This window comes from Dasypus novemcinctus, chromosome 9 (assembly GCF_030445035.2).
Source record: "Dasypus novemcinctus isolate mDasNov1 chromosome 9, mDasNov1.1.hap2, whole genome shotgun sequence".
Classification (NCBI taxonomy): domain Eukaryota; kingdom Metazoa; phylum Chordata; class Mammalia; order Cingulata; family Dasypodidae; genus Dasypus; species Dasypus novemcinctus.
This window is the reverse complement of record NC_080681.1, coordinates 95,213,666-95,237,352: the sequence shown is the minus strand read 5'-3', so window position 1 is coordinate 95,237,352 and position 23,687 is coordinate 95,213,666. Positions and strand designations below refer to the sequence as shown.

The 23,687-nt window shown below is 46.7% G+C and overlaps 2 protein-coding genes across 4 annotated transcripts in view; both read left to right on the top strand.

Annotated features, from left to right (window-relative positions):
- Positions 1 to 13,404, top strand: part of MACF1 (microtubule actin crosslinking factor 1) — a 385,648-nt gene extending 372,244 nt beyond the window's left edge. For all 3 annotated transcript variants that reach the window (XM_058303848.2, XM_058303845.2, XM_058303843.2), the window contains 6 exons: positions 314 to 431; positions 1,236 to 1,304; positions 8,330 to 8,541; positions 9,089 to 9,200; positions 11,907 to 12,035; positions 12,873 to 13,404. In XM_058303848.2, the coding sequence (XP_058159831.1) occupies positions 314 to 431; positions 1,236 to 1,304; positions 8,330 to 8,541; positions 9,089 to 9,200; positions 11,907 to 12,035; positions 12,873 to 13,129 (897 nt within the window). In that variant the 3' untranslated portion in view covers positions 13,130 to 13,404. The remainder of the gene's footprint in view (positions 1 to 313; positions 432 to 1,235; positions 1,305 to 8,329; positions 8,542 to 9,088; positions 9,201 to 11,906; positions 12,036 to 12,872) is intronic.
- Positions 13,405 to 18,608: 5,204 nt separating this feature from the next.
- LOC101444331 (bone morphogenetic protein 8B) overlaps positions 18,609 to 23,687 on the top strand; it is a 45,257-nt gene continuing 40,178 nt past the window's right edge. Inside the window, exon 1 of the mRNA XM_004450605.2 lies at positions 18,609 to 18,945. Within this exon, the coding sequence (XP_004450662.1) occupies positions 18,609 to 18,945 (337 nt within the window). The remainder of the gene's footprint in view (positions 18,946 to 23,687) is intronic.

The window sequence follows — 23,687 nt, the reverse complement described above, 5'->3', positions numbered from 1 at the left end:
TTAAAAGGAATCAAAGTGAGCTAATATTTTGTCTACCACCCCCTCCTTTTTTGGTACAGGAGCAGGGGTATGACCATAAAGATTATCTTTATCCCAATAGAAAGTATGTCAAGACCCTGGTCTTTAGCTTAGTAATTTTTCCTTTTCTGTTTTTTAAACTCCTTTGTGAAAAATGTGAAAATACAAAATAGAGTTTAAAACTCTCTCAAACTATCAAATTGTCATACTTATCTGAATACAGTCTGCTTTGGAAAGAACATACAGGCTTGCTTTAAGGCTTACTTATTAATTAAATTTCCCATTGATTCTACAGTTTGGGGATTCTCAGCAGTTGCGGCTGGTCCGTATTCTGCGCAGCACAGTCATGGTCCGCGTTGGTGGAGGATGGATGGCCTTGGATGAATTTTTAGTGAAAAATGATCCCTGCCGAGGTAAGGAACCATCCTGAGCATGAATTACATGTTAGGGGTACCCATACCATTGATCTTTCATGTTTACATAAAATGTTACAGTAGGGTCTGTCTGTTCTTTATTTTGTTGCTAAACTGCCTAGGTGTCATCCCATACAGATTAGAATTTAGGGTGTGCCAGAGTAGACCAGAGAGAAAAGGCAAGAGAGTCTAATGCTGCCAAGGGAGACAGAGTTTAAGGAGTACAGTAATGAGAGTTGAGAATTTTTAGTGTCATTTGAATTTTTCAGTTTGGAGTGTTAAATTAATATTGGCGTAGAAAGGAGTCTGATGTAGGCCTTTCGTTTTCCTCTTCGGTATGCTTTGCCTGTAATCCCTGTGACCAAAACTTGGGGAGGGTGTTGGTCCCCTCCCATGCAGGGAAAAACTGGTGAGCCCTCTTCACCAGGAGGGGAGGGCAAGGGACACTTAGCAGTGAGCCCAGAGACCTCTAAGATGGATGCTCACATAAGCAAGACCATGGGGTACCTGTCTTCTGAATATGAAAAGGCTGGCACACCAGCCCAAAGGTGAAAGAAAATTATAAATTTATTGTGAGCCTGAGTAATGGCACCTGTAGCTAGAGGCATGTGCAGGCTGCAACAAGGATAGGAAATCAAGTTGATAAATCCTCTTCAACTAAGTCTTTTACTTTTTCCTGTTAGCAGAGCTGCATGTGGTACTGTAGGTTCCCCAACTGTCAGCCAGTTTGTCTGTTTCTTGACCAGTCTCTGCATATCCTGCTCTGTCTCTCTTTCTTTGTGTTTATATATTTTTTTGTTCTAGTTCACCATCCTGGGAGTAAAATAAAGCGCTCTGATTCCAGCTCTTCGATTTCCAGTCAGTCTCCCATAGGTTGGCTTTTAAGCTTTGTCCCTAGCCTATTGAGAATGGCTTTGCTTTTAAACTGTAATAATACCTCTTGGCTCTGTGTTACCTGCTGCCTTTAGAAATGCTTTGAAATAGTCTAACCATAACTTTTTTCTAACTACTAGAAGTTAACAGCATAAAATACACCTTTTGAGATAGTACTCCTTGAATTTGTTCTGTTTATCTTTATTTAACACATACTTTGTAACACACTTTATAAGAACTTTTTAAATGTATACTTATCCCTCATAACCATCCTATGAGGTATAGATAACTATAATTTCCATTGTGCATGCACAATGGAGATTATAGTATCTATTTCTCAGTTAGGAAATTGAGATATAGAGAAGTTAAATAACTTGTCCACAGATAGATATCTGGTAAATAGTAGAGGCAGAATTCATATCCAGGGCAGTGTGGCTCTAGAGTCTGTGCTCCTAACCGCCATGCTGTGTCTCAGGCTCACGTACTCACCACCACCCCTTTTTGTGTGTCTATTATTGGTCCAGCCTGCATAATTAAATTATTAAGGCTTGTTTATAAATCCAGCAGAATAAATGTTTACAGTACAATTACATAACTTCTTTGGAAACAGTTTAGAATCATATTCTGAAACATTTAGAGAGCACAGAGCTAAAGGGTACAATTATCATATGAATTCAGACATGCCCATAAATAGTTCCTTTTAACTCATGCTAAAGTTACTCCAGTAAACCAAAATGAAAGCTAAGTAGTAATAATTTTCATTAGAATTTTCTTTTTTAAAAAAAAAAAAAAATTTCGTAAAATACCTTTTCTGATAACTTGGGAAGGGTATTATAAGTTTTAGAAGTTAATTTTATTGTAAACCTATTTCCTTGATTTAAAAGTTATTTTTCATTGCTTTAAATGAGGAACAATATATATCATTTTAACCTAGCTCTGTAAATCAATATTATTCCTTTCCAAATCTGTTAAGGTTTTATTTTTCCTATTATATATGTATTGGACCAAATAAAAGAGATACTGCATGTGGCGTTTTGGAATCCTTGGTTGCCTGTTTATTTGCTGCCTGCTCTACTTGCTTTCTCTATAGTAATTACAGTGCTGGCCAAGGAGAACACTGCTTGCTTTGTTCTTATGTTAAAATCTGAAAATTTGGGACCCCAAAGAAATTTGGGAGAATAGAAAATATCTTTGGAACATAGTAACCTTTTTCAGCATCCCTTGGAACAAACAAGGTAAGGCTTTTCTCTGTGCCTCTCAAGTAGTGCCCTCCTAGAGCTCAATAATTATCTTGTGGAGCAGGAAACCTCTCCAGCAGTCTTATATATCATAACTCTACAATGGCAGACAAGGTGAACTATTTCTAATCAAATAAAAAATAGTGCCAAAGGACTGGGGTAGATTGTAAATAAGTGACTTGGAAGGGCATGAACATCAAAAAGACAAAGTTATTTCAAGTTACTAGTTTCTGTGAGGACTAACGTAGCTTTTAGCAGCACCGCTTGGGATAGATTCGGTGTTTGTTTGTGTTGTATTTCCTTAGGCCTTTGGACTGTAGAGAATGTTATACTGAGTATACTGTATACTGTCATATATAAAGTTTATGACAAAGTTGTAATACCAATGTATACTTTCATTTGGCATCTCAGCTGTTTAAAAATGAAAAATATCTCAAACTATACATTGCTTTAACCAAATGTAAAAAGTGAAAATATTCCACTAGGTACATTTGCCAGTAAAACGTTCTCCTGGTACTGTCAAAATTGGGGATTTCAGTTTCTGATTGCATCCTTGGCAAAGGAAATCATTTGGATGGACATAAAAACAATGTCCTATCTAATAAATGGGTGTACCTATACCTAGGGTACGGTATATGTTTTTAAACATTAAACATAGCAGTTTCCCCAAATAGGTGAAGACCTAGAAAACTTCATTTATGAATATTAATCAGCCCAATTTGGCTTACAACTGAATTTTAACTAACAGACCTGTTCCAGTCAGTGTTGGGTAGACAGCATAACTCCCTTAGCAAATTATGGCCTCTTTGGTGGTTGAAGACCTGTATTAGAGATAGCTGCCTCCAGGGAACGGGCCCCTAGGTTTGGCAATTGAGCTTCCCCACAGTGGAAAGAACTGTGAGTGGAAAACCCTATCAGAATAGTCACACATGTACTTCGGAATATTCTCTTTTAACTTCAGAGTTATGTAATAACCAGTATTAGGGAAATTTTTGAAGCAGTATAAATACTAAAAATACCTTCAGTTCTTAACCTTTGCTTAACAGAATTTGGTTTTCCCTTCTGTTTTGAGAGAAATGTTTGTTTACTTTTTTACCTTTGGAACTTCCCCAGAAATTAATTCAAAGCTTCTCTTTGTTTTCAGCCTTCTCTGGCTTCTTGTAAAAGTAAAGATAAAAATTTCCAACACAACTAGGTAGGAATTTTTAAAAAGTAATTAATTGCCTTCTTAATGCCTTTTTAATTCTGAAAAAACAGCTTTCGTTGTTTTCTAAATAATATGTACCTAAAATTTCCTTATAGAGGATTATTTTTTTGTCTCGGATCTTCAAATATTTTTTTTCTTTTCTTTTTTCAGGAGGTGCCAGGGATTGAACCCAGGACCTCATATGTGGGGAGCAGGCGCTCAAGCCCTGCACTACAACTGCCCCCCAAATATTTTCGTTTGAAGTACAGATTCCCATGGGAGTCGTAGCATAGTAAGCTAGTATTAGATAGGCCGTAGGATAAATTAAACATCTGTTGACCTACTTATTGAGATGAGAGCACCAGAAACCTGGCAATTTTAATATTACAAGCATAAGGCATAGTGTCCAAGAAGATGAAAAATAGTGAGAAGGAGATAATTAAAATAGGGGGTATGTAACTATCTAGGACTAAATTATCTGTTCTACCTTGTCTGGGGTAGACTCCAATTAAAGTGAGCCATTATTTTTTTATATCCTGCTTTTTATTGAATCCTTCTAAACATGTTTTCATGGAAGTGTGTAAGAGCTGACTAACCACTGTTTACAGTGTCATATTGTGTTAGTGCCTAATATTGAGGGTCTGTGGCATGTTTATAGCAGCCTGGAGGAATGAAGATAGGGAATTACTAATTGTCATAGCTTCTCTAGCCTGTGAAATGCTACCTTAGGAAATAAACTGCCCCATTGTCTGGAGGTTCTCCATGAAAACGGGGACTGTCTCATGATGTTTATTTGTGTTTTTTGACATGTAAGCATACCTTGAGAACATTATGAACTGGAATTTCCCAGTTCATCCCTTTGAGCTTGTTACCATGGTATCTCTCTTATGGAACGCTGTTCTTTCTTCTGTTTTAAATTGCGGTTTCTTTTCATACTCTGTATACAATAGGTCTCAGAAGCCATGAATTTAACCTTTGTGGTTTCATCAGTGAAAATTCATAGATGTGCATTTGTGGCTGGTGTTCATAAGGCAGTCCCCAACGCCTGGTGTAGTGTGCTTGTGTTCCTTACCTATGAAAGTGGTTTAAGGCTGTCCTCTACCCACAAAGGGTTACTATTGAAGGTTTCAAAAAACAATACAAGTGGAAAGTACAAATGAAAACAGGTAGAAAATGAGCCTTTCTGGCCACTGACCCCCACATAGCTTCAAGCTTCTGCTCTTTGTCCCCTGTACAATAATGAACACTTCTTAATTAAAGGACCCATAAAGGTCATGAGAGTCATCCCTCAAAACTGTTGAACACCTAATCCATTTCCAGAAGCTAGTAAATTCTTATTGAAACCCTAATTTACAAGCTTAGTACTAAGATCCAAAAGAAATTTAAGATGACAGTCCCTGCCTTAGAGAAGTTCACAGTGTAGTAGTGGGAGCAAATGTGAATAAATGAATGCCCTTGAGTTTGAGATAATGAATGAGTTGGGAGCATGAAGGGGAGGGAACGAGATTGATCTGCCTATGAGAATGGAGGAGCAGCAAGGAAAAGGACTTCGATATTGCTCAGCTGCAGCTTAAGAGGTAATATTTGACCAGGCAGGCAAGGGGGATCTGGACATTGTCAGTCAAGGAAACCACATGTTCAGATGAATAGAATGCCAGCAGCAGTGCAGGTATAAGGAACCACAAGTGCGCCCATGTGACTGGAGCAGAGTAGATAAGGTTAGTGGCCAGACAGGACTGTGGAGAGGGGTCAGCAGACATCAGACAGTGAATGCCAGACCATGGAGTGCTGGGCACTTGATCTTTTAGTGAGGACTTCTCAGAACAACGACATGCTGATGGGCATTGGGGCTCCTCCACAGAGGGAAATAGTCCAGTGTCACCCAGCCCCTTTGGTAAGAAACACCTCAGAAACCTGGGTTTTGGAAATTCTGCTATAAGCATTGAAAGACCATGGAAGGATTTTGAACTGTTTAAAAATAGCAGGTTTTTATTTAGAAACTCAGTTCTAGGAAATGAAGAGTGAGGTAGGAGAGAAGAAAAAAAATGAACAAGGAGACCAGTAGGAAGGCTGTTACAGCTAGACAGAGGAGGTGTTCCATGAACCACGTAAGTGTGAAGAGTACATGGAAAGGCGTGGAGGGATCCACAGGCATTTAGAAGGTAGAATCAGCCGATCTGCCGTCCGGAGAGAGGAACCGACCTCAGCTCCCGAGTTGCTGGCTTTAGTCATTTCTAATCAGTCACTGGATAGAAGGTTCTGGCGTTCAGGCAAGGGTCTGCATCCAGGAGTTGGGCGTGGCCGGAAAGCGGTACTGAGATCACAGAGATGGACGAGCTCATCACCAGGTCTCAAGTCTGACAACAGGACCGAGGTCAGAATCCAGGGGAAGGTGGCAAGGAAGGCACGGTATCAAAGGAAATGGAAGGAGTGGTCAGGGAGGAAAGAGAAGAAGCAAGAGAGCAGGGTTCAGCGAGGCCAAGGGAGGAGAGTACTTTGAGAGTAGTTATATTTCACAAAAGTGAGCTATTAAATGTTCACTTACTTTGGTAAGGTGATCTTACCAAATTACCTAGTTAGTGCTGAAGGAAATTCTTTTTAAGATTCATTAGTGTAGGGAAGCGGACTTGGCCCAGTGGTTAGGGCATCCGTCTACCACATGGGAGGTCCACGGTTCAAACCCCGGGCCTCCTTGACCCGTGTGCAGCTGGTCCACATGCAGTGCTGATGCGTGCAAGGAGTGCCCTGCCAAGCAGGGGTGTCCCCACATAGGGGAGGCCCACGCGCAAGGAGTGTGCCCCGTAAGGAGAGCCGCCCAGAGCTAAAGAAAGTGCAGCTTGCCCAGGAATGGGGCCGCACACAATGGAGAGCTGACACAACAAGATGATGCAACAAAAAGAAGCACAGATTCCCATGCTACTGACAACAACAGAAGCGGACAAAGAAGAACACACAGCAAATGGACACCGGGGCGGGGGGGGGGCGGGGGAGAGAAGAGAAATAAATAAATCTTTAAAAAAAAAACAAAGGACTCATTAGTGAAGATACAAAGGAAAGTGCTAAGTGTGGAGAATGATGAGCAGAGAACAAAGGGCCAAGGAATGAATCTTGAAGGACATGCTGTACTGGGGCCTAAGGAAGAAGGATCTTGGAAGGGAACAACTTAGTGTTCGAGGGACTGTTAAAACATAGACCATCAGGTTTGGAAGGTCTCTTAGTGATCAGTCAGCCTGATTTGGTAAGTTTGAGAAAACAGAGGCCCAAAGCAGGAAGGATTCCAGTCAGTGTCAGAGTTTGGACTGGAATTCAGGTTGTGATGTCCAAGCTCTCTTAACTTGATACTTTTGATATGTTCCATCAAAGTAATGTATTCAGAAGATTTTGGATTTAAGAATTTGGAACCACTGTACTTGGACCCCATGCAGCCTGGTTTGAAATCTGATTCTACCAAGATTCCTGTAATTCCTTAAGGACATACAGAAGAGAGAGTGGACACAATTACCTGAAATTTTCTAAATTTGTGGTTTGTAGCCAAGGTAAAACCAATATAGAAAGGAAAGACAAATATGTTCTTAATGGTTCCTTCGTTCTTGGGCTTTCCCAGCAATCCAGTCTGTTTAGATCTATCTAGTACATTCTAAAATGTGAACATTTTACGATGGGTGAGGAGGAGCTAGAGGATTATTGCAGGATAACATCTTTGATGAGAATCTAAGGAAAGGGCATATTACAGAAGAAAATATTTCTTTTAAATTAAGTATCTTTCACATTTAACATTAGTATTGGCTGTACTTGGTATCTTGTGATTGAATCCAAATTATGTTCTAGTCTTTATAGTTCCAGAAAGCAATGGGATGGCACCTGTTGGCCTTAAGTACAGTTTCCACATTCTTTCTACCTTAATGTTTCTCTCCTACTTTCATTTGTCCCTTCAAGCTTCTTATTTCTTTGTTTTTTACTTAACTTCTCATTGGCAAGTTTCGTGCATGATCTTGGTCTTTCTTTCTCTCTCCTCACATGTTTACTTCTTAATAATTCTACCCAGAACTTTTTACTGTCCTAAATCCCTGGACACCTTTCTTAGGATTGTTATTGATTGAATTCAAATAGAAGAGTTTGGACAATGTCAATTTCAGTTACCTGTTTTTCTCTATTATGTCGTTACCATGTATCCTGCAAAAATTGAGCAAAAAGTATACATGTACTATGAGAGAGAAAAGAGGGGTTTAATTTCAGAGGTTTGTGAACTGCTGCATCTGTTTACCTTGATATACTACAGTGTGCTTACCCCAGGATACAGTGGCATAGCAGGAACATGACAGTGGAATGGGGTTGTACTTTGTACACAAAGAAGTTCTTCATTAAAAACCCTCACACAAAGACTTAATTATTCCAGAAGATCAAGGGACTTAGTTACTGTGTCTACTCTGGGTAAAAATCATGGCAAGACTGAAATATCTCTATTTGTAAAGATCCCGCAGATGTTACTAAGTCTGTAACTTATGTAACTCTTATCATGGGGTCAAACACCTGTATGACTATCAAAGATATATTTTTCAAGATTAACTGACATTGTTTATATGTGTTTGTTCCATTTTTAGCACGAGGTAGAACTAACCTCGAACTTCGAGAAAAATTCATCCTACCTGAGGGGGCATCTCAGGGAATGACTCCTTTCCGATCACGGGGTCGAAGGTCCAAACCATCATCCCGGGCAGCTTCCCCTACCCGCTCCAGCTCAAGTGCTAGTCAGAGTAACCACAGCTGTACTTCCATGCCATCTTCTCCAGCCACCCCAGCCAGTGGTACCAAGGTATGTACTGGCATCCATCATGATCTTCTTCCCCAGTTCCCATCTTTGCAGAACAGCCTGTCCATTATTAAGATAGCCTCTGAAAGACTCCAGTGAGGAGAGGAACATGAAGACATACAGATCAACCTCTACCTAGACCAAGACCTAACCAGACACAAGCAATATACAGATATATGACCTAGAAGACTCCAAAGGACATTTAGTAAAATATGTACTCAGGCTGCTTAAAGTCAGAAATGTTTCTTTCCACATACTCCCACTTTGGTGAGCCCATCAGAGTTACTGATTTTGAAAATCCAAGCACACTTTGTGCAGCTGGAGTTGACAGTTAAGTTTGTTGTAAACAGTGGATCACGTATGAAGCACGCTAGTGCCCTTGAGCCAGGTTGTCCTTTTCATCCCTTCAGGCTGATGAGCATTTTTTTTGTTTTGTTTTCTGTTCTTTAAAAATTCAGTGTCTTCTTTTTATCTTTCTGTTCCAACTTTGCTCCCTTTCTGTTCCATTTTCAATTGTTCCTGTCCTTCCCTTTGGATTTACGTTTCACAGACTCCACTTCAGTTCTCTCGCTGTTATGACAAACCCTGGTTGGTAAACAGTAAAGCTGGTACCCCGGTCAGGGACAGCCCTTCTCCTGACCTCCAGCCGCCCAGCCCTGAGGGAGAGTATGGCTTTGCTGACTAAGGACACAGTGAAGATGAGGCCCTCACTCATGCTAAGAACTTGATCAGCTATTACTCTGACACCAGGCCATGCTCTTTTCCATCTCTGCAATGCTTGCTTTCACAGCTGATTCATCTAGTCCATTGTTTTTCAGGGGTTTCTAACTCGGATTCACCAAGCTTGAAGATAAATAAGAGAGGCCTAAAACTAGATTGTTTAACAACTTTTAACAGTCTTTAGAATGATATTTGTTCAGAATGATAAGTGGCAGTCATTCCTGGTGATTTAGTTATTGATTTAGTTTATAACCAGGCCTCTTGGAGTCTTCACATATCAGATGTACAGACGAGTTATTAACACTTGAAATTCAACTACAGTGCATGATCAACAATGTTCTGTCTTTGCTTTGATCAGAAGAGTGGTTGGCACCCCCCTCCCTGAGACATACCCCAGGGTGATTGATATCACCACACTATTCCAAGGAGTGGGTGCTGCCTACTGCAGCCAAGCACAGTGTCAGTGAACGCTGCTCTGGAGCTCAGATGTTAGCTTCTGAATTTCTTGGCCTAGGCACTTGAGTTTCTGTAGTTGCGAATACACATGCTGGCAATTAAGTGTGTTCATGTGCAATCATTAAAATGCGTAACACTTTTGGAAGAGCAGTGTTTCAGAAATGTCTATCAGAGTTGTCTGGTAGCAGCACAGTTTATGATCTAGCTCCTGCTGGGAAACACTGGGTTCTTGTTCCTCAAAAGACAGTATTGCCTTTGTTCACGTAAAGCTTCAGCCAAAGAAACTGGGAGGTACAAGAAGTGAATGCCTGCAAGTGAACATCTGCTTTGGGATTCATCCTTCTCTGAACTTAAACTATACATTAGAAATATATCTGGTTTAAAGCATCATCTGAGAACCTACTGCCACTAAAACCCCAAGACTCAACCTGCTTATTTTGCTTTTCATCTCTTTAATGACTCCAGTTTCATCAGTCTCAAAAATTCTAAAATTTTGAAAGTTTAATTATGATTGGAAATTCTCAGATGATTTTAATAGATCAGCCTTTTTGTTTTTTCTTAAGATTTTATTTTTTGTTTTGTTTTGGTTTGAGGTCCCATGTACTTCCTTAACTGGTGTTCTGCAGCCGGACCATGTCCTGTTGTGGAATCCTAGCCCAAGGTCTCTGGCTGTGGTCTTCCCAGCAGCAGTGCTCAGGGACCATAGCTTCTGAAACTGGTGCTCTTCCTCCTGTGTGGGCCAGAAGGGTTTGTGCTTGAATGTTAATCACTTTCTGTCGCTTTTTCTTTTTCTTTATAAATTAAAGTTATATAAGAAATAATAAGGTGGGTTGCTTTATTTACTCTTCTGTTTATATAAACATCTTAAAGGTCTTGGAAAACAATTTACACAATTGCTTTCAAAGAAAAATTAAAGCAGCATGCTGTAGCATGAGTGATATTTAAGGTATCTCTCCAAATTAAGTCTACTACTATCTTTAAAAAAGAAAAAACTCAAATAGGAAACGTAATAGTAATGTATGTGGTAACAGTGAAGTAATTCAGCACTTCTCCAGAATAGGAGGTGCTTCTACACATCATTTAGTCTTTCAAGAAGGTTTTGTTTTTGTTTTCTGTTTCGAGCACCTCTTCTGTGCCAGACACTGTTCTAAGTGCTGAGGATGTGATCATGAACAGATACAAAGTCCCTGCTCTTAGGGAGTTTATGCTTTAATGTGGGACAGACAGACAACAAATATATCCTACATTAGGTGGTAATAAGTTCTGTGCAGACAGATGAAGCAGGGAAGTCAATTAGAAAGTTAGAAACCATTATTTTAAATTTGGTAGTGGGGAAAGACCTCTCTGCGATGGTCATTATTTCAGCAGAGCCACTAAAGGAAGTGGGAGTGTAAGACACACAGGTGTGAGGACATGGGGGTCCAGGCAGAGGGAGCAGCCAGAGGGAAGACTGGAGGAACAGCTAGGAGGCCAGTGTGACAGGGACAGAGCAGCAAGAAGGGAGAGCGTAGGAGAGGCGGTCAGAGAGGCAGGACTTATCCCTGATTTCTTGAGGGGGGAGTAAAGACAGATATGAATTTAGATAAATCCTTGAGCTCAGAATCAGACCCAGGTCTTCTGGCTCTACATTCGGACACCTTGTTCTCAATACCACATTTCCCCTCTCTTGTACTTCTCATAGTAATTTGATCCACAAGATGTGTAATTTTATCTGTGTTTCTCAAATATGGAAACAGAGACTGAAAGATTTTAACTTGACTAAAGTGACCGCACCTACTTAGTGCTAGATACTGGGGTAGTAATTGTGTCTCCAAATAAAATATTTGGGACTGGAAGTCATATTTCAAATTTCTAACCCCAGAACTTTGATATATAACATTTTTTGAATTATTTACTCATACACCCTATTTCTGTTCTTACAATTTGAAGACCCCCTTCCCACTTTTAATGGAAATTTGTTGGTAAGATAAAAAGTATTAGAGGACATTTTGAATTTTAAATTGAAATATGAAATCCTTATTTTGGGAATCATCAAAACCCATTAACTGGGACACTTTCACAATCAGTCTCTGTTTTCCTGGACCTTTAATATGCTCTTCAGTCAATCACATAGGGAGGCTTAAGTCCATCTTTTAAAATTTTATTTGTCAAAGATTATACCAGCTTAATATGACCTTTTTATTTTTTTAAGGTTATTGCATCAACAGGCAGCAAGTTGAAACGACCGACACCAACTTTTCATTCTAGTCGAACATCCCTGGCTGGTGATACCAGTAATAGTTCTTCCCCAGCCTCCACAGGTGCCAAAACTAATCGGGCAGGTAAGTACCTGCCCCACTACCTATGTATTAGGGGTGAGATGAAAGGCCAGGCCAGAAACTCAGAAAGAGCAGTCTATTCCTAATGAGCAAATAATGAGACTTACACAAATAATGAGGCGTAATACCCAGAAAGAAATTCCTGCAGATTTTCTGATGGCCTTTACTCTTTTTTTTTTTGTCACTGCAACTTGCTCTAACCTGTCCTTCTGAGAGCAGATGCTTCCACAGCCAAAGTTAGATCACCTGTCCTTAATCAGAAGTGATCATATTTGAAAGAATGTAAAGAGAAGAAAAACCCTCCTAAAGTGGGACCTTCCTCAGAAGCCAGTCAAGTTGTTAGGTCTGGCAGTTTGCTAGTAATTTTTCCAGCAACACCCTGTATTTTAATACCACTGCTGGTGACTTGAGAAAGTCAGGGAAAGATCACATCTGCCCACCTGCTGATGTTCCTTGTGGGAACATAGGGATACAGCTTCATTTCCTGGCTCTTGTTTTCCTGTCATTTCATCCCCATTCTCAGTCTGCCCATGTGCCCATTAATTGGCTGTCCGATGGGGCTGAGACAATTGAGCAACCCTCCTGGAATCCATTTTAGAGGCATGTAAGTTAACAGTGGTGTTGATAAAAGCTTCTTTCTAATCCTCAAGAGGCAGGCTTCTCAGGTAGAATCACAAAGTCAGGAAGGCTTCAGTGACTACTGTGTAGGTGAGGAAATTGGGGCCCAGAGTTGCACAGCATATCAGGTGGTAGTAGGATTAGAACCCTGGCCTTTCTTCATTTGTTCTCCAACTCCATGCCATCTCTATTAAGTTTGCTGCTTTACTCTTTGAATTCCAGACCCTAAAAAGTCAGCCAGTCGCCCCGGGAGTCGGGCTGGGAGTCGAGCTGGAAGTCGAGCCAGTAGCCGGCGAGGAAGTGATGCCTCTGACTTTGACCTTTTAGAAACACAGTCTGCTTGTTCTGACACTTCAGAAAGTAGCGTCGCAGGGGGCCAGGGCAACTCCAGGAGGGGGTTAAACAAACCTTCCAAAATCCCAACCATGTCTAAGAAGACTACCACTGCCTCCCCCAGGACTCCAGGTCCCAAACGATAACACTGTTCAAGTACCCTTGAAGCCTCTGTCCACTTTGAATACTGCTCCATACATTGGGTGTATATTTATTCTGAACGGGAGAAGTTATATTGTTAAAAGTGTAAAAGAATAATTGTGTTATGAAGCTGCCTTATTTTTTTTTTCTTTTTGTAAGTTACTATTTTCATGTGAATATTTATGTAGATAAAATTTGCCTCCTGGTAACCCTGTAACAGATGGGGCCCAGAAATGAAATATTTGAGAAAAACAAGTGAAAAGGTCAAGATGCGAATGTGTATTAAAAAAAAAAAAAAGAAAACCTCTGAATAGGGTTTCTGTGTGGTGCAGGGTTGTAAACCTGCTTTATCTTTTAGGATTATTCCTAAATGCATCTTCTTTATAAACTTGACTTGCTATCTCAGCAAGATAAATTATATTAAAAAATAATAATCCTGCAGTGTTTAAGGAACTTTTTTTTTTTGTAAATCACAAACACCTCAATTAGCAAGAATCTAGGGAAGGGCACTTATAACAGCTTTTTCCATTGTTTTTAATGTTGTGTAATTTTAGCTGAAAAGAGGGAACCTCATCTAGGTAACATTTGCACATGATACAGCAAAAGGAGTTCATTGCAATACTGTCTTTGAATACTGTCTCAGTACTGGGTGTTTAAAGGGCAAATAGCTGCTAGAATTCAGGGGTAAATGTAACTGTTCAGAAAATGTCATAACATTAGGGTTTTTTAAAGTTCTGGTTTGTAACTTCCTAATCAGCCTAGCCACCAATAGCTCCTGCGCTCACTGGGACCCAGGCCCTTGGCATGGGGAGACTCCTTGGTGGCCTTGCGAATTACAGATTTGTTTATCTGCATCTTTTGCTATTTATTTAAATGGTGGATCTACTTCATCTGAGGAATGAATTCCGAGTCTATTCTGAAAATGTGGACATAAGACAAATACTTGCTTGTCCTTTAAAGGAGTTCACCAGCACATTTGTTAACAAGTCCCATTTGCTTCCGTCTTTTTTTGTGCGTAATAAAACCAACTGACCAATTGACCATGAAGAGGGGCTGTCTGGGGCTCCTGTTTTTTAGCTGCTGTTCCTTTTCAGCTCCGACCATGTTGCTGTGTGATTATCTCAATTGGTTTTAATTGAGGCAGAAACTGAAGCTCTACCAATGAACTGTTTAAAAACAAGGACACTTTTGTATTAAAATTGCTTGCAGTAACAAATGTTTGTATTTCCTGCTTTTTCTTCTCAACCATTATCTTTCGTGTGTTAGGAATATAATTGAGTTGTAGGTACTTAATTGTATCTTTCAAATCAAAATATCTTGGCTGAACTAGAGAGCTCATTAATAGATTTTTTAAATTTATCTTTTGTTTAACAAAGAAACGATTGATATTTTAACATAAATCTGTAGTGTATCTGCCCCACTTAGGTGATTAAGCTAATACCAATACATAAGAAGATTTCCTGTATTGTAAAACAAAGATCCTATGTTTTAAGAGAATGAAGTCAATTTCCCACAGGCAGAAGTAAAATTGGTCATAATTTAGCTCTTTCATTTTACAGATGCAGAAACTAGAATAGTCAAGTGGATAGGGAAATGATTTGCCTGAAATCACAGAATGAATAGATGGCAGAAGTGGACCTGCAGCCAATCCTTAACTCCTTATTCAAGTCTGGTACTGCTTCCATTTCTTCCATCCCCTGCCTTTATAATAATTAAAATAATAATTAGAACAGGCAAATACTCATTCTAACAACCTCATATATGAGGTAGGAAGAGTTCTCGTTTTTAGAAATGAAGTAAGCTAGAGAACTTAAAGTAAAGTGGATTCAAACACAGGTCACCTGTGTCTTTGATCATTAAACCATACTCCTTGTGATACAGGAATTTGGTAAGATCAGTGCATGTTTGCCAAAGCTGTTGAAGGTGTAATGTCCAGATTTAAAAGTCTTTACACCTTGACAGGTTCTGAAGGAGATGCTTACTCTATTCTCCATAGAAGAACTGGGTAACTTCAAGCTTGTCAGAATGCTGTATTATTCTGGGATAGTGTTTTCACCCAAATTTGCTTCCCCTCCAGACCTTCCGTAGCAGAAGCATGCTGAGACCAGCTTGACTTCCATCTTTTCAGAGTCGGAACTGTGGTCAATACTTTTTTCTTACTAAGTAATTCAGGTTCTCCCTCAGTCTTTGCAACAAAGCTCAGCTGGTAGAGGGATCTGCAGAAAGTGTATTCCCAGTCAACAAACACCTCTGTGCAAGACCATGTAGGAAATGCAGAAATGCCCCCTGTTAACTTACGTTCTAATTAGAAAATGGGTTGAAATAGTACAGTCCTGTGATACAAATGCTAAACAAGTGCAATTTAAATGCAAATTGAGGGACGGGGTTGTGGCTCAGGTGAGGGCCTCCGCGGGGAGACAGCGGGCCTGCTGCGTCTGTGCCATTTGATTGCTTACCACATTCCAGGACTTGTGCTTTGTTTTCTGTATACACCATCCTCTCAAATCTACCACACTCTTAGGATTGTGAACCCCATCCTGTAGATGAAAAACAGCCTGAGAAAGGTTAAGTAACATGCCCAGGGCCACAGAGTTGCCAGGTGACTGGGGAGACACTTCTTTCTCTGGGAAGCCTTCCCTACCTCAGTTCCCTTCCTGTTCTGAGAACCCAGGCTTCCATTCACATGTCGCCCACCCCGGATCCTGCCTCCGCCTTCCTCTGCCCTTCCAGCCCTTTGCTGATCCCTCTGTCAGAGCAGAGCTTTCGTTCTGCCTTCTGAAATGACTGTTCCCCTGTCTCCCCTGTTAGGTGGTTGCTGCTCAGGAACAGGGACTTCACTCCAGCTTGGGGCACAGCGCAGAGCAGCCAGTTGTGGTTGTGGCTGAATTGAATTGTGTTGCCCTATGGAATGGCTAAAACTCTCTTCAGTTTCATGGAAATGAGAGACCCATTGTTTAGGAACAGCTATCTCAACTCACCCTAGAACAAGGGCTCTTAACCTTTTTTGTTCCACGGACCCTTTTAAGTCTACCCTATACCGTGTATGATTTAATAAATCACACCTGCACCAAAACATCCCCACAAAAATAATTTTTTTTTTTAATTTCGATTCAAGCTCATCCGACCCCTGGTTAAGAACCCCTCCCCTAAATTGAATTGAATTACTTTTGCAATTGTAACAGCCCCAGCACTGGCTGCTTGCTAGCACCCTGAGAAGTATGTTAGCTCTTAGGCCCTAAATGCTGTGATGCCCGCTCCAAGGGGAATGCAGAGGGGATGCCTGGTGGTACAGAAGACAGCAAAGGGGTAGGGTAGTGGGGAGGAAATTGAGAAATCCAGATCAGGCCTGACATGGGGGTACCTACCTGTTGACTGCCTCTGGTGCTGTCACCCAGCCCTGTAGATTCAGCCTCCTAAACAGCTTTCTCCTCTGGCCTCTACCCTCTCGCCACAGCCACTGCCATTATTCTGCAGTGGCCTCCCAACAGTGGGGCCTGAATGCCAGCCTTTCACTCTACAATCCATATTCATCCACCGCATCAAGGCTTTGCTCTTGTTTGGGCACTGTCAACGGCTGATCTGCATTATCTTTGGGATAAATTTCAATATCCTTAACGGAGCTTACAGGCCATGTGGAAATTACCTGTTGGGTAAAAGATTAGGCATATATGCTTAAGGCATTAGCAGATAATAATTTAGCTTAAATTTTTTAAAAATTTTGAAGTGATAAATTTTTGATTTTGTTGGATTCATACTTATTTTGAGCTTTAATCTTGAATCTACAAGTGTTGGAGGGCATAATCATTTCTGTATCCAAAGTCACCTTCTAGCCTCTTTGCAGGGCCCTTTTTGGTCCAACAGTCCCCTGCCAGCCTCTCCAACCCTGGCCCTCACCATTTGCTCTCTTACTCAGTTCTCCAGGTTCCAACCTCACTGAAGAGCTACCTACCTGCCCACTTGTCCCAGCCCAGCTCCGCCCTCTGACCTTGGGAAGTTCCTTAACCTCCACCCTCCGTGTGCCTCAGTGTTCCCATCAGGTTGGGGGGGGGGGGCACATGGTATCTATCTTATAAGAGCGTGTGAGCATTAAGGAATTGATACGGGGCAGGCACTCAGAATGTGCCTGGTACATGATTAGTGCTAGCTGCCACTATGTTCACACTGAGCTCAGGGCCTTGACACAAGCCTGGCGCACTCTCCTCTCCATCATCACCTGTCCCCTCCCTGGCCACTTCTTTCAGCCTTCCGAAACCAGTTTAATTGTTGCCTCCTCCCTGCAAAGCACCTTAACCATAAATGAATAAATGAAGCGAGAACGCCAAAGCCACTAGGGACCGTGGCAATTAAGATGATACGCAAAACTGGTTCCGGGACTTTTGGGAAGGTCCCGAAGCTCCTTGGCCCCTCCGCAGGCAAGAGGCAGATGCGTGCCTCCTACACGCGCCTGGGTCGGCGTCGGGATCCACACGGCACACAGCTGCTGGAGCTACGGGGACAGCTGGACCTGGGGCGGTCCCCGAGAGCCCACAGGAGCCAGGTGGGCGGATGCAGGGGAAGAAAGGACTGAGCGGGTAGTCTGGAGAGAGTACGCAGGAATGTATTCCAGGGGACAGCGAGGAGGCGTGGAGACCTGCGTGAGCCGCGGTGGCGGGGGAGCCCGCGCCCAGCTGCCACGGGCAGAGGAATGCGCCCCGCCCTCGGGCATGCTGGCATCCGCGGGGCGTCCCTCCAAACCAGTCTGAGGCCACCTTTCGGACCCTAACGTGACATTCCGCTCACCAAGGCGGGTCGCCGGGTCACACCGCTGGCGGATTCGAGACCCGGATCCGCAACGGGGGGAGGGGGCGCCCAAGGGATCCCGCGCCCCGCGACAGGCCCAGATCCCTGCTTTCCTCGGTCTCTCGACCGAGGTCCCCGAGAGACGCCCGACAGCGCGGCCGGCGGCTGGATGGGGAGACCCTGAAGCCTGGGCTATGGGCCTTCACCCGGCTTGCCCACCACCCACCCGCGGGCAGCACGTCGGGCCGCGAACCCCAGCCGCAACCCGAAGTCCCTTCCGGGGCCTTGGCCCCGCCCCCGCTCCCCCTTTGGTCCTTCCCGAGGTGGGGGCGGGTCCCGATGGCGCAGCGTGCCATCCGAGGGCGGAGGGCAGCGAGCGGCACAAACCGCTCGCGGGGCTGAGGCAGCGGCTCGCCGGGTCCCCTCAACGTCCTGCGGGGAGTTCCGCCCGCCGCCCCCCGTACGCTGAGGCCAGGCGGGCACAATCTCCTCTCACTGAAAGGGAGCCTCGGCGCCGCGTGCACAAGGCCGGGAACCGCGACAGGTGCGGCGCGGGGAGACGCCGAGGGGACCGCGCTGCGGCCCGGGCGACGCACGCCGGTTCCAGGCGGCCGCCGAGCGCAGCCCGCAGCTCCCGGTGGCAGCGTCGTCTTGGCCGGCCCGGGAGCGGATGCGCGCCGAGTGAGCGCCCCTCGGCCGGTGCCCATGGCCGCGCGCCCGGGCCCGCTGTGGCTCCTGGGCCTGGCGCTGTGCGCGCTGAGCGGCAGCGGCGGTGCCGGCCCGCGCCCCCCGCCCGGCTGCCCCCAGCGCCGTCTGGGCGCGCGCGAGCGGCGCGAGATGCAGCGCGAGGTCCTGGCGGTGCTGGGACTGCCCGGGCGGCCCCGGCCCCGCGCGCCCCCCGCCGCCGCCCGGCTGCCCGCGTCCGCGCCGCTCTTCATGCTGGACCTCTACCACGCCACGGCGGGCGACGACGACGAGGACGGCGGGCCCCCGCCGCGGGGCCTCGGCCGCGCCGACCTGGTCATGAGCTTCGTCAACGTGGGTGAGCGGGGGCCGCGGGGGGTGGGCGTCCGAGACCCCCCGCCGTCCTGGGGGCGGCGGCACCCCACGCTGTGAGCCCTCAGGGAGTGCTGTAAGTGGGGCTCCTGGCAGTCCGTCCCTCGGGGTTGTCGTGTGGACGTGGGCGGCGGGGGACCGTGCGGCCCCTCGGGCGTGTAAGCCGCCTGGACGTGCACAGGGCCCGGGTCTCAGCTGCGCCGGGGAGTCATGGGGGCCGCAGCGGCGGCCGCACAGGGGGGTGTGAGCTGCGTGGTCTGGGAGGCCAAGGGCTAAGCCGTGGGATGATGAGCTTGAGCAGTCGGAGAAGGTGACCTCCCGGGGGCGGTACAGTCTCCCTGCACCCCTACCCCCCCTCCCCACCCCCACTGCCCATCCGCAAAAACACACCCAAGGGAAGAGTCCTGTAATGTCCGGGTGGCCCTGGGCAGTGCCGGGAAGACAGTCAGGTCCTGGGGAGACTGATGAGTAAACAGGCAGGGGTGCTGCCCTGTGATAAGGGCAGTGCTGAAGAGAGGGACAAAGGTCAGCGTGGAAACCCCTGGTCACTGCGGAGTGGCCAGAGCTGAGCTGGGAACCTGGGTGTCCTGAGTCCACAGCAGCCTCTTCCCTGTGCCGGAGCTGCAGAGCCTGAGGACGGGGCGCCTGCAGACGGGAGCCGGGCGCGTCTGGAACTGTGGTCTTGTCACCCAGGGCCCAGCCCCCGGCACGTGGCCTGGCACAGAGTGAGCGCCCAGGTCAGTGGAATGACCCAGGTCACAGCCTGGCCCTGTGTTCTCCCAGGACAAGCCCAGGTTTTCCTTCCTGCCAAAATTGTGCACCGTGGAGCCATGTGCTCTTCTTTGTACTGGGGACTGAACCCGGGACGTCCACACGTGAAACAGGCGCTCAACCACTGAGCTACACCCGCGCGGAACCGTTTACTCTTAAAGGTCTCAGAGACATGTTTTTCCATTGCTAGCCTCACTTTAATCTACGATTGAGGATTTGCTGTTGGTCGGGGTCACCGTCTGCTTTTCCTCCTGTCTGTGTGGTGATGGGCAGGGGTCTGACCGGGGCAGAGACCAGGCTGGGCTGCTCAACCAAGGACACGGCTCAGCCCCAGCCAGGGAGAGCAGGGAGAGGAGCCTTGCCCCGGACTCGAGCCGCCCCGCCTGCAGCGCTTCAATCCCCCGGCAACGCTGCTGACAGCCCTGGCATCCACCCCCATCTCTAGGTGAGGGCAGTGGGGCGCAGAGAGACCGTGTCCTGGACTCGGCCCAGGCCGTCTGGCTCTGCGTGCAGTGCTCAAGGAGGTGACAGTTCTGTTGTCAGGAGGGCAGGCCTTCCAAGGTGGAGGGAGCTTCCCGGGTGCCTGGGCAGAGGACACAGGCGTGGAGCAGCAGCAGGTTGTCGGGCCCTCAGCCATTTGCTTCCACCTGTGCAGCACGAGGAAGAGAGCCCCACGGAGGCCTCCACCCACCCCACCTCAGAGCCTGTGGTGCGTGGTGGGCAGTGAGGGGAGTGAGCAGCGCGGTGCAGCCTTGACCAGTGCTGAGAGCCATGCAGGGCCAGGGCCTCAGACGGTGGGTTCTAGCTGCTGCCTTTTGGGCGCCTGTTTAGAGACTCAGGGCAGATGAGAGGAGACCGTGTGTCTAATCCCCGTTGGAGCTCCAGCCTTAAGGCAAGCTGACCCAGAGCTCAGAACCAAGAAGAGCTGCAAATGGAGTCACCCCAAGAATGCCCCCAGGAGAACCACCCACTAGGGTGAGTCACTGCCCAGCCCATTTTCTGCTTCCCCAACATCTCCTACATCGGGCCACACCCAGCCCTGGATGGGAGCTCTTGTTCTGAATCAGGCAGAGGGCCCTGGATCCCTCCTGCCTCTGCTGTGTGGTATTAGACAAGTCCCTTGCCCTCTCTGAGCCTCAGGTCCCTTTTTGTAAAATGGGGCTCTTAGTGATCCATATCTCAGACTTGTGTAATTGGTTCATTGAGGGAGAGGGACAGAAAATCTTATGGGGTAAGCCTGGGTCTGGTCACTGCTGACCCTAGTTCCTCCCGGCAGCTGCCCCAGCTTTGGCATGGATGTAACAGGATCATTTCCACCAAAAGGTGTTTACACCTATTTTTAGAATAAAAACTAGCATTTGAACTTTCGCAGCCTTATACATCCTCATTTAATCCATGCAGCCACAGGTAAAGCCACATTTTTCAGGGGAGGTAATGTAGCTCAGAGGTTAAATAACCTGCCAGCATGTCCAGGACATCATCCAGGGCAGAGCTGGGGATTCCAAATCCCAGGTTCTCCCCATCCCTGTTTCATTAAGACCAGACGCCTGCAGTGCTGTGGGATTAACAGGCAGATTTGCTCAGTGGAAACCCGGTGTGTGGGGGCACCGCCAGCTGTCTGGAGTTGCTCCCTGACGTTGATGTACTCACTGCGCTGGTAAAACTCTTTGCGTTAGAGTAGTTTGAACGGTGAGTACCTAGGGAGGGCGCGGGGTCGGGCACATACCAGGCACTTTCCTGTTTGGCGGCCCAGGCCCCAGGGCTGAAGGTGGGCGGCCCCACCACCATCTGGAGTCTGAAGCAGAGTCGCTGCAGCCTCACCGCCCATGCCCAGGCTCCTACACCTGCGCCTCCAGGCCCACCTCACCTGTCGGCCTCACCTGGGTCCTGGGAGCCAGGCCGTCGTTGGGACCTGGGGTCCAGGGGCGTCTCCCAGGCCTCCTGCCCATGGCCAGGCCTTCTCCCTCCAAGCAGATGCTCCAGGAAGCCGTGCCATGATTCACAGTGTCTGAGTTGGGAATCCAGAGCGTCAGTCAGAGCCGGGCGGTCCTGCCTGGCCCGTCGGTCAGTGTCAGCCTTGTTGACTCTTGACTCTGTTGAGATGTTGAGAATGGGGCCCTCGCCTGTGTGGAGCAGGTGGAGCCGGGCCCTGGCCTCACCCTTGCCCCGGGAGAGGAGAGCCCTGAGCCGGGCGCCGGAGCCTGGTTCTCAGACCCCCGGGGCCCGCCATTCCCTCTCAGCGCGCTGGCCTCTGCTTGCTCCCCAAGTGCAGGGTTGGTGTCCGGACAACGAGGTTCTTCCCAGCCAGGCCCCGTGGCCTAATACCCGCCTGCACCACCCCGTCCCCCATCCGAGCCCTGGACCAGCCCCTTCTGGTCTGCCCAGCTCTGCGCATTCTTCCCGGATCCTTCTCCGTTGCATGTCAGCAGCTGAGGCATAAGCAGCACCAGCCGCCGTCTAGCCAGAACAGCATGGAGCCCTCCTCACTTGTCTTGACTCTTCCCTCCCCATCGAATTGTTTCCTGGCCTTGGGTGGCTGATGACAGGGGTGTTGGTGCACTGAGGCTGCTGGATTTGAGAAAAGCAGGACCAGCTGGGAATTAGGTACTGGCTCCGGTCCTGCTCTGGGACCGGGAAGGGGTGACACTCTACCTCCATGAGCCCCAGGGTCACAGTCTTAGATTCTTTTCCAGAAGATTCTTTCAGTTTTTCATTCATTCAGCAAACTGTTATGGAATGCCTATGTGCCAGTTTTAGCTGCTGGGATCAGCAGTGAACAAAACAAAGTCTTTGTCCTCATGGAGCTGACTTCCTAGTGGAACATGCAAATATAAATACATAAGTCATCAAGATTATTATAACCGGTGGCGGACTTGGCCCAGTGGTTAGGGCGTCCGTCTACCACATGGGAGGTCCGCGGTTCAAACCCCGGGCCTCCTTGACCCGTGTGGAGCTGGCCCATGCGCAGTGCTGATGCGCGCAAGGAGTGCCGTGCCACGCAGGGGTGTCCCCCGCATAAGGGAGCCCCATGCGCAAGGAGTGCGCCCCGTAAGGAGAGCCACCCAGCGCAAAAAAAGTGCAGCCTGCCCAGGAATGGCGCCGCACACATGGAGAAGTGACACAACAAGATGACGCAACAAAAAGAAACACAGATTCCCGTGCGCTGACAACAACAGAAGTGGACAAAAGAAGATGCAGTGAATGGACACAGAGAACAAGACAAGCAGGGTAGGGGGGAAGAGGAGAGAAATAAATAAATAAATAAATCTTTAAAAAACAAACAAAAAAAAACTACCCCTCTTTTAAAAAGGGAGGATTCCGTAAATACAACTGCTTCCACCCCCTACTCTATCCAAAGAGCCAGGGTCCTGTCGTGATGGAAGCCCCATCTTCCATTATGTGTTTTCACTTTCTTCCTTGCCTGATCAGGTGCTTGTCTAGGCCTCTCTTTTCCCTATTTCCAGAGAAACCCTGAACCACCTGAGAACAGAGGGTAAATTCACTCTTCTTGGTACCCCCACCCCATGCACACCCCAGACATGTGGGGCAGGTGCCCAGGACAGATGGGGACAGTTGAAGGAAAGAGGAATGCAAGAGGTGGGGGAGGCTGAGAGCAGGTGATGGAGCCTGGGCCTGGTTGGGTGGGCCTGAAGCGAGGCCAACCCCCCTCCCATCTTTGCTGGGAGCCAATCATGGGTGCAGCAGCAGCTCTTCTGGGTCCTCCCCTGGGAGCCTGAGTTCCTGCAGGGCCCTGCCTGGAGGAAGGGGGCTTCAGCAGTCATTCCTGGGGCGCCTGTCGACAGACCCATCCCAGTATCCCCACCCAGAGGCACCTGAGGGCCGCTCATTTACATCAGCTCCAATTCTGATACTCCATGTAGGACTTCGAACCTGACACGTGACCCCTGGCGGGTCTCTGCCCCTCCTGGGCCTCAGTTTCCCCATCTGTGCAGGTTT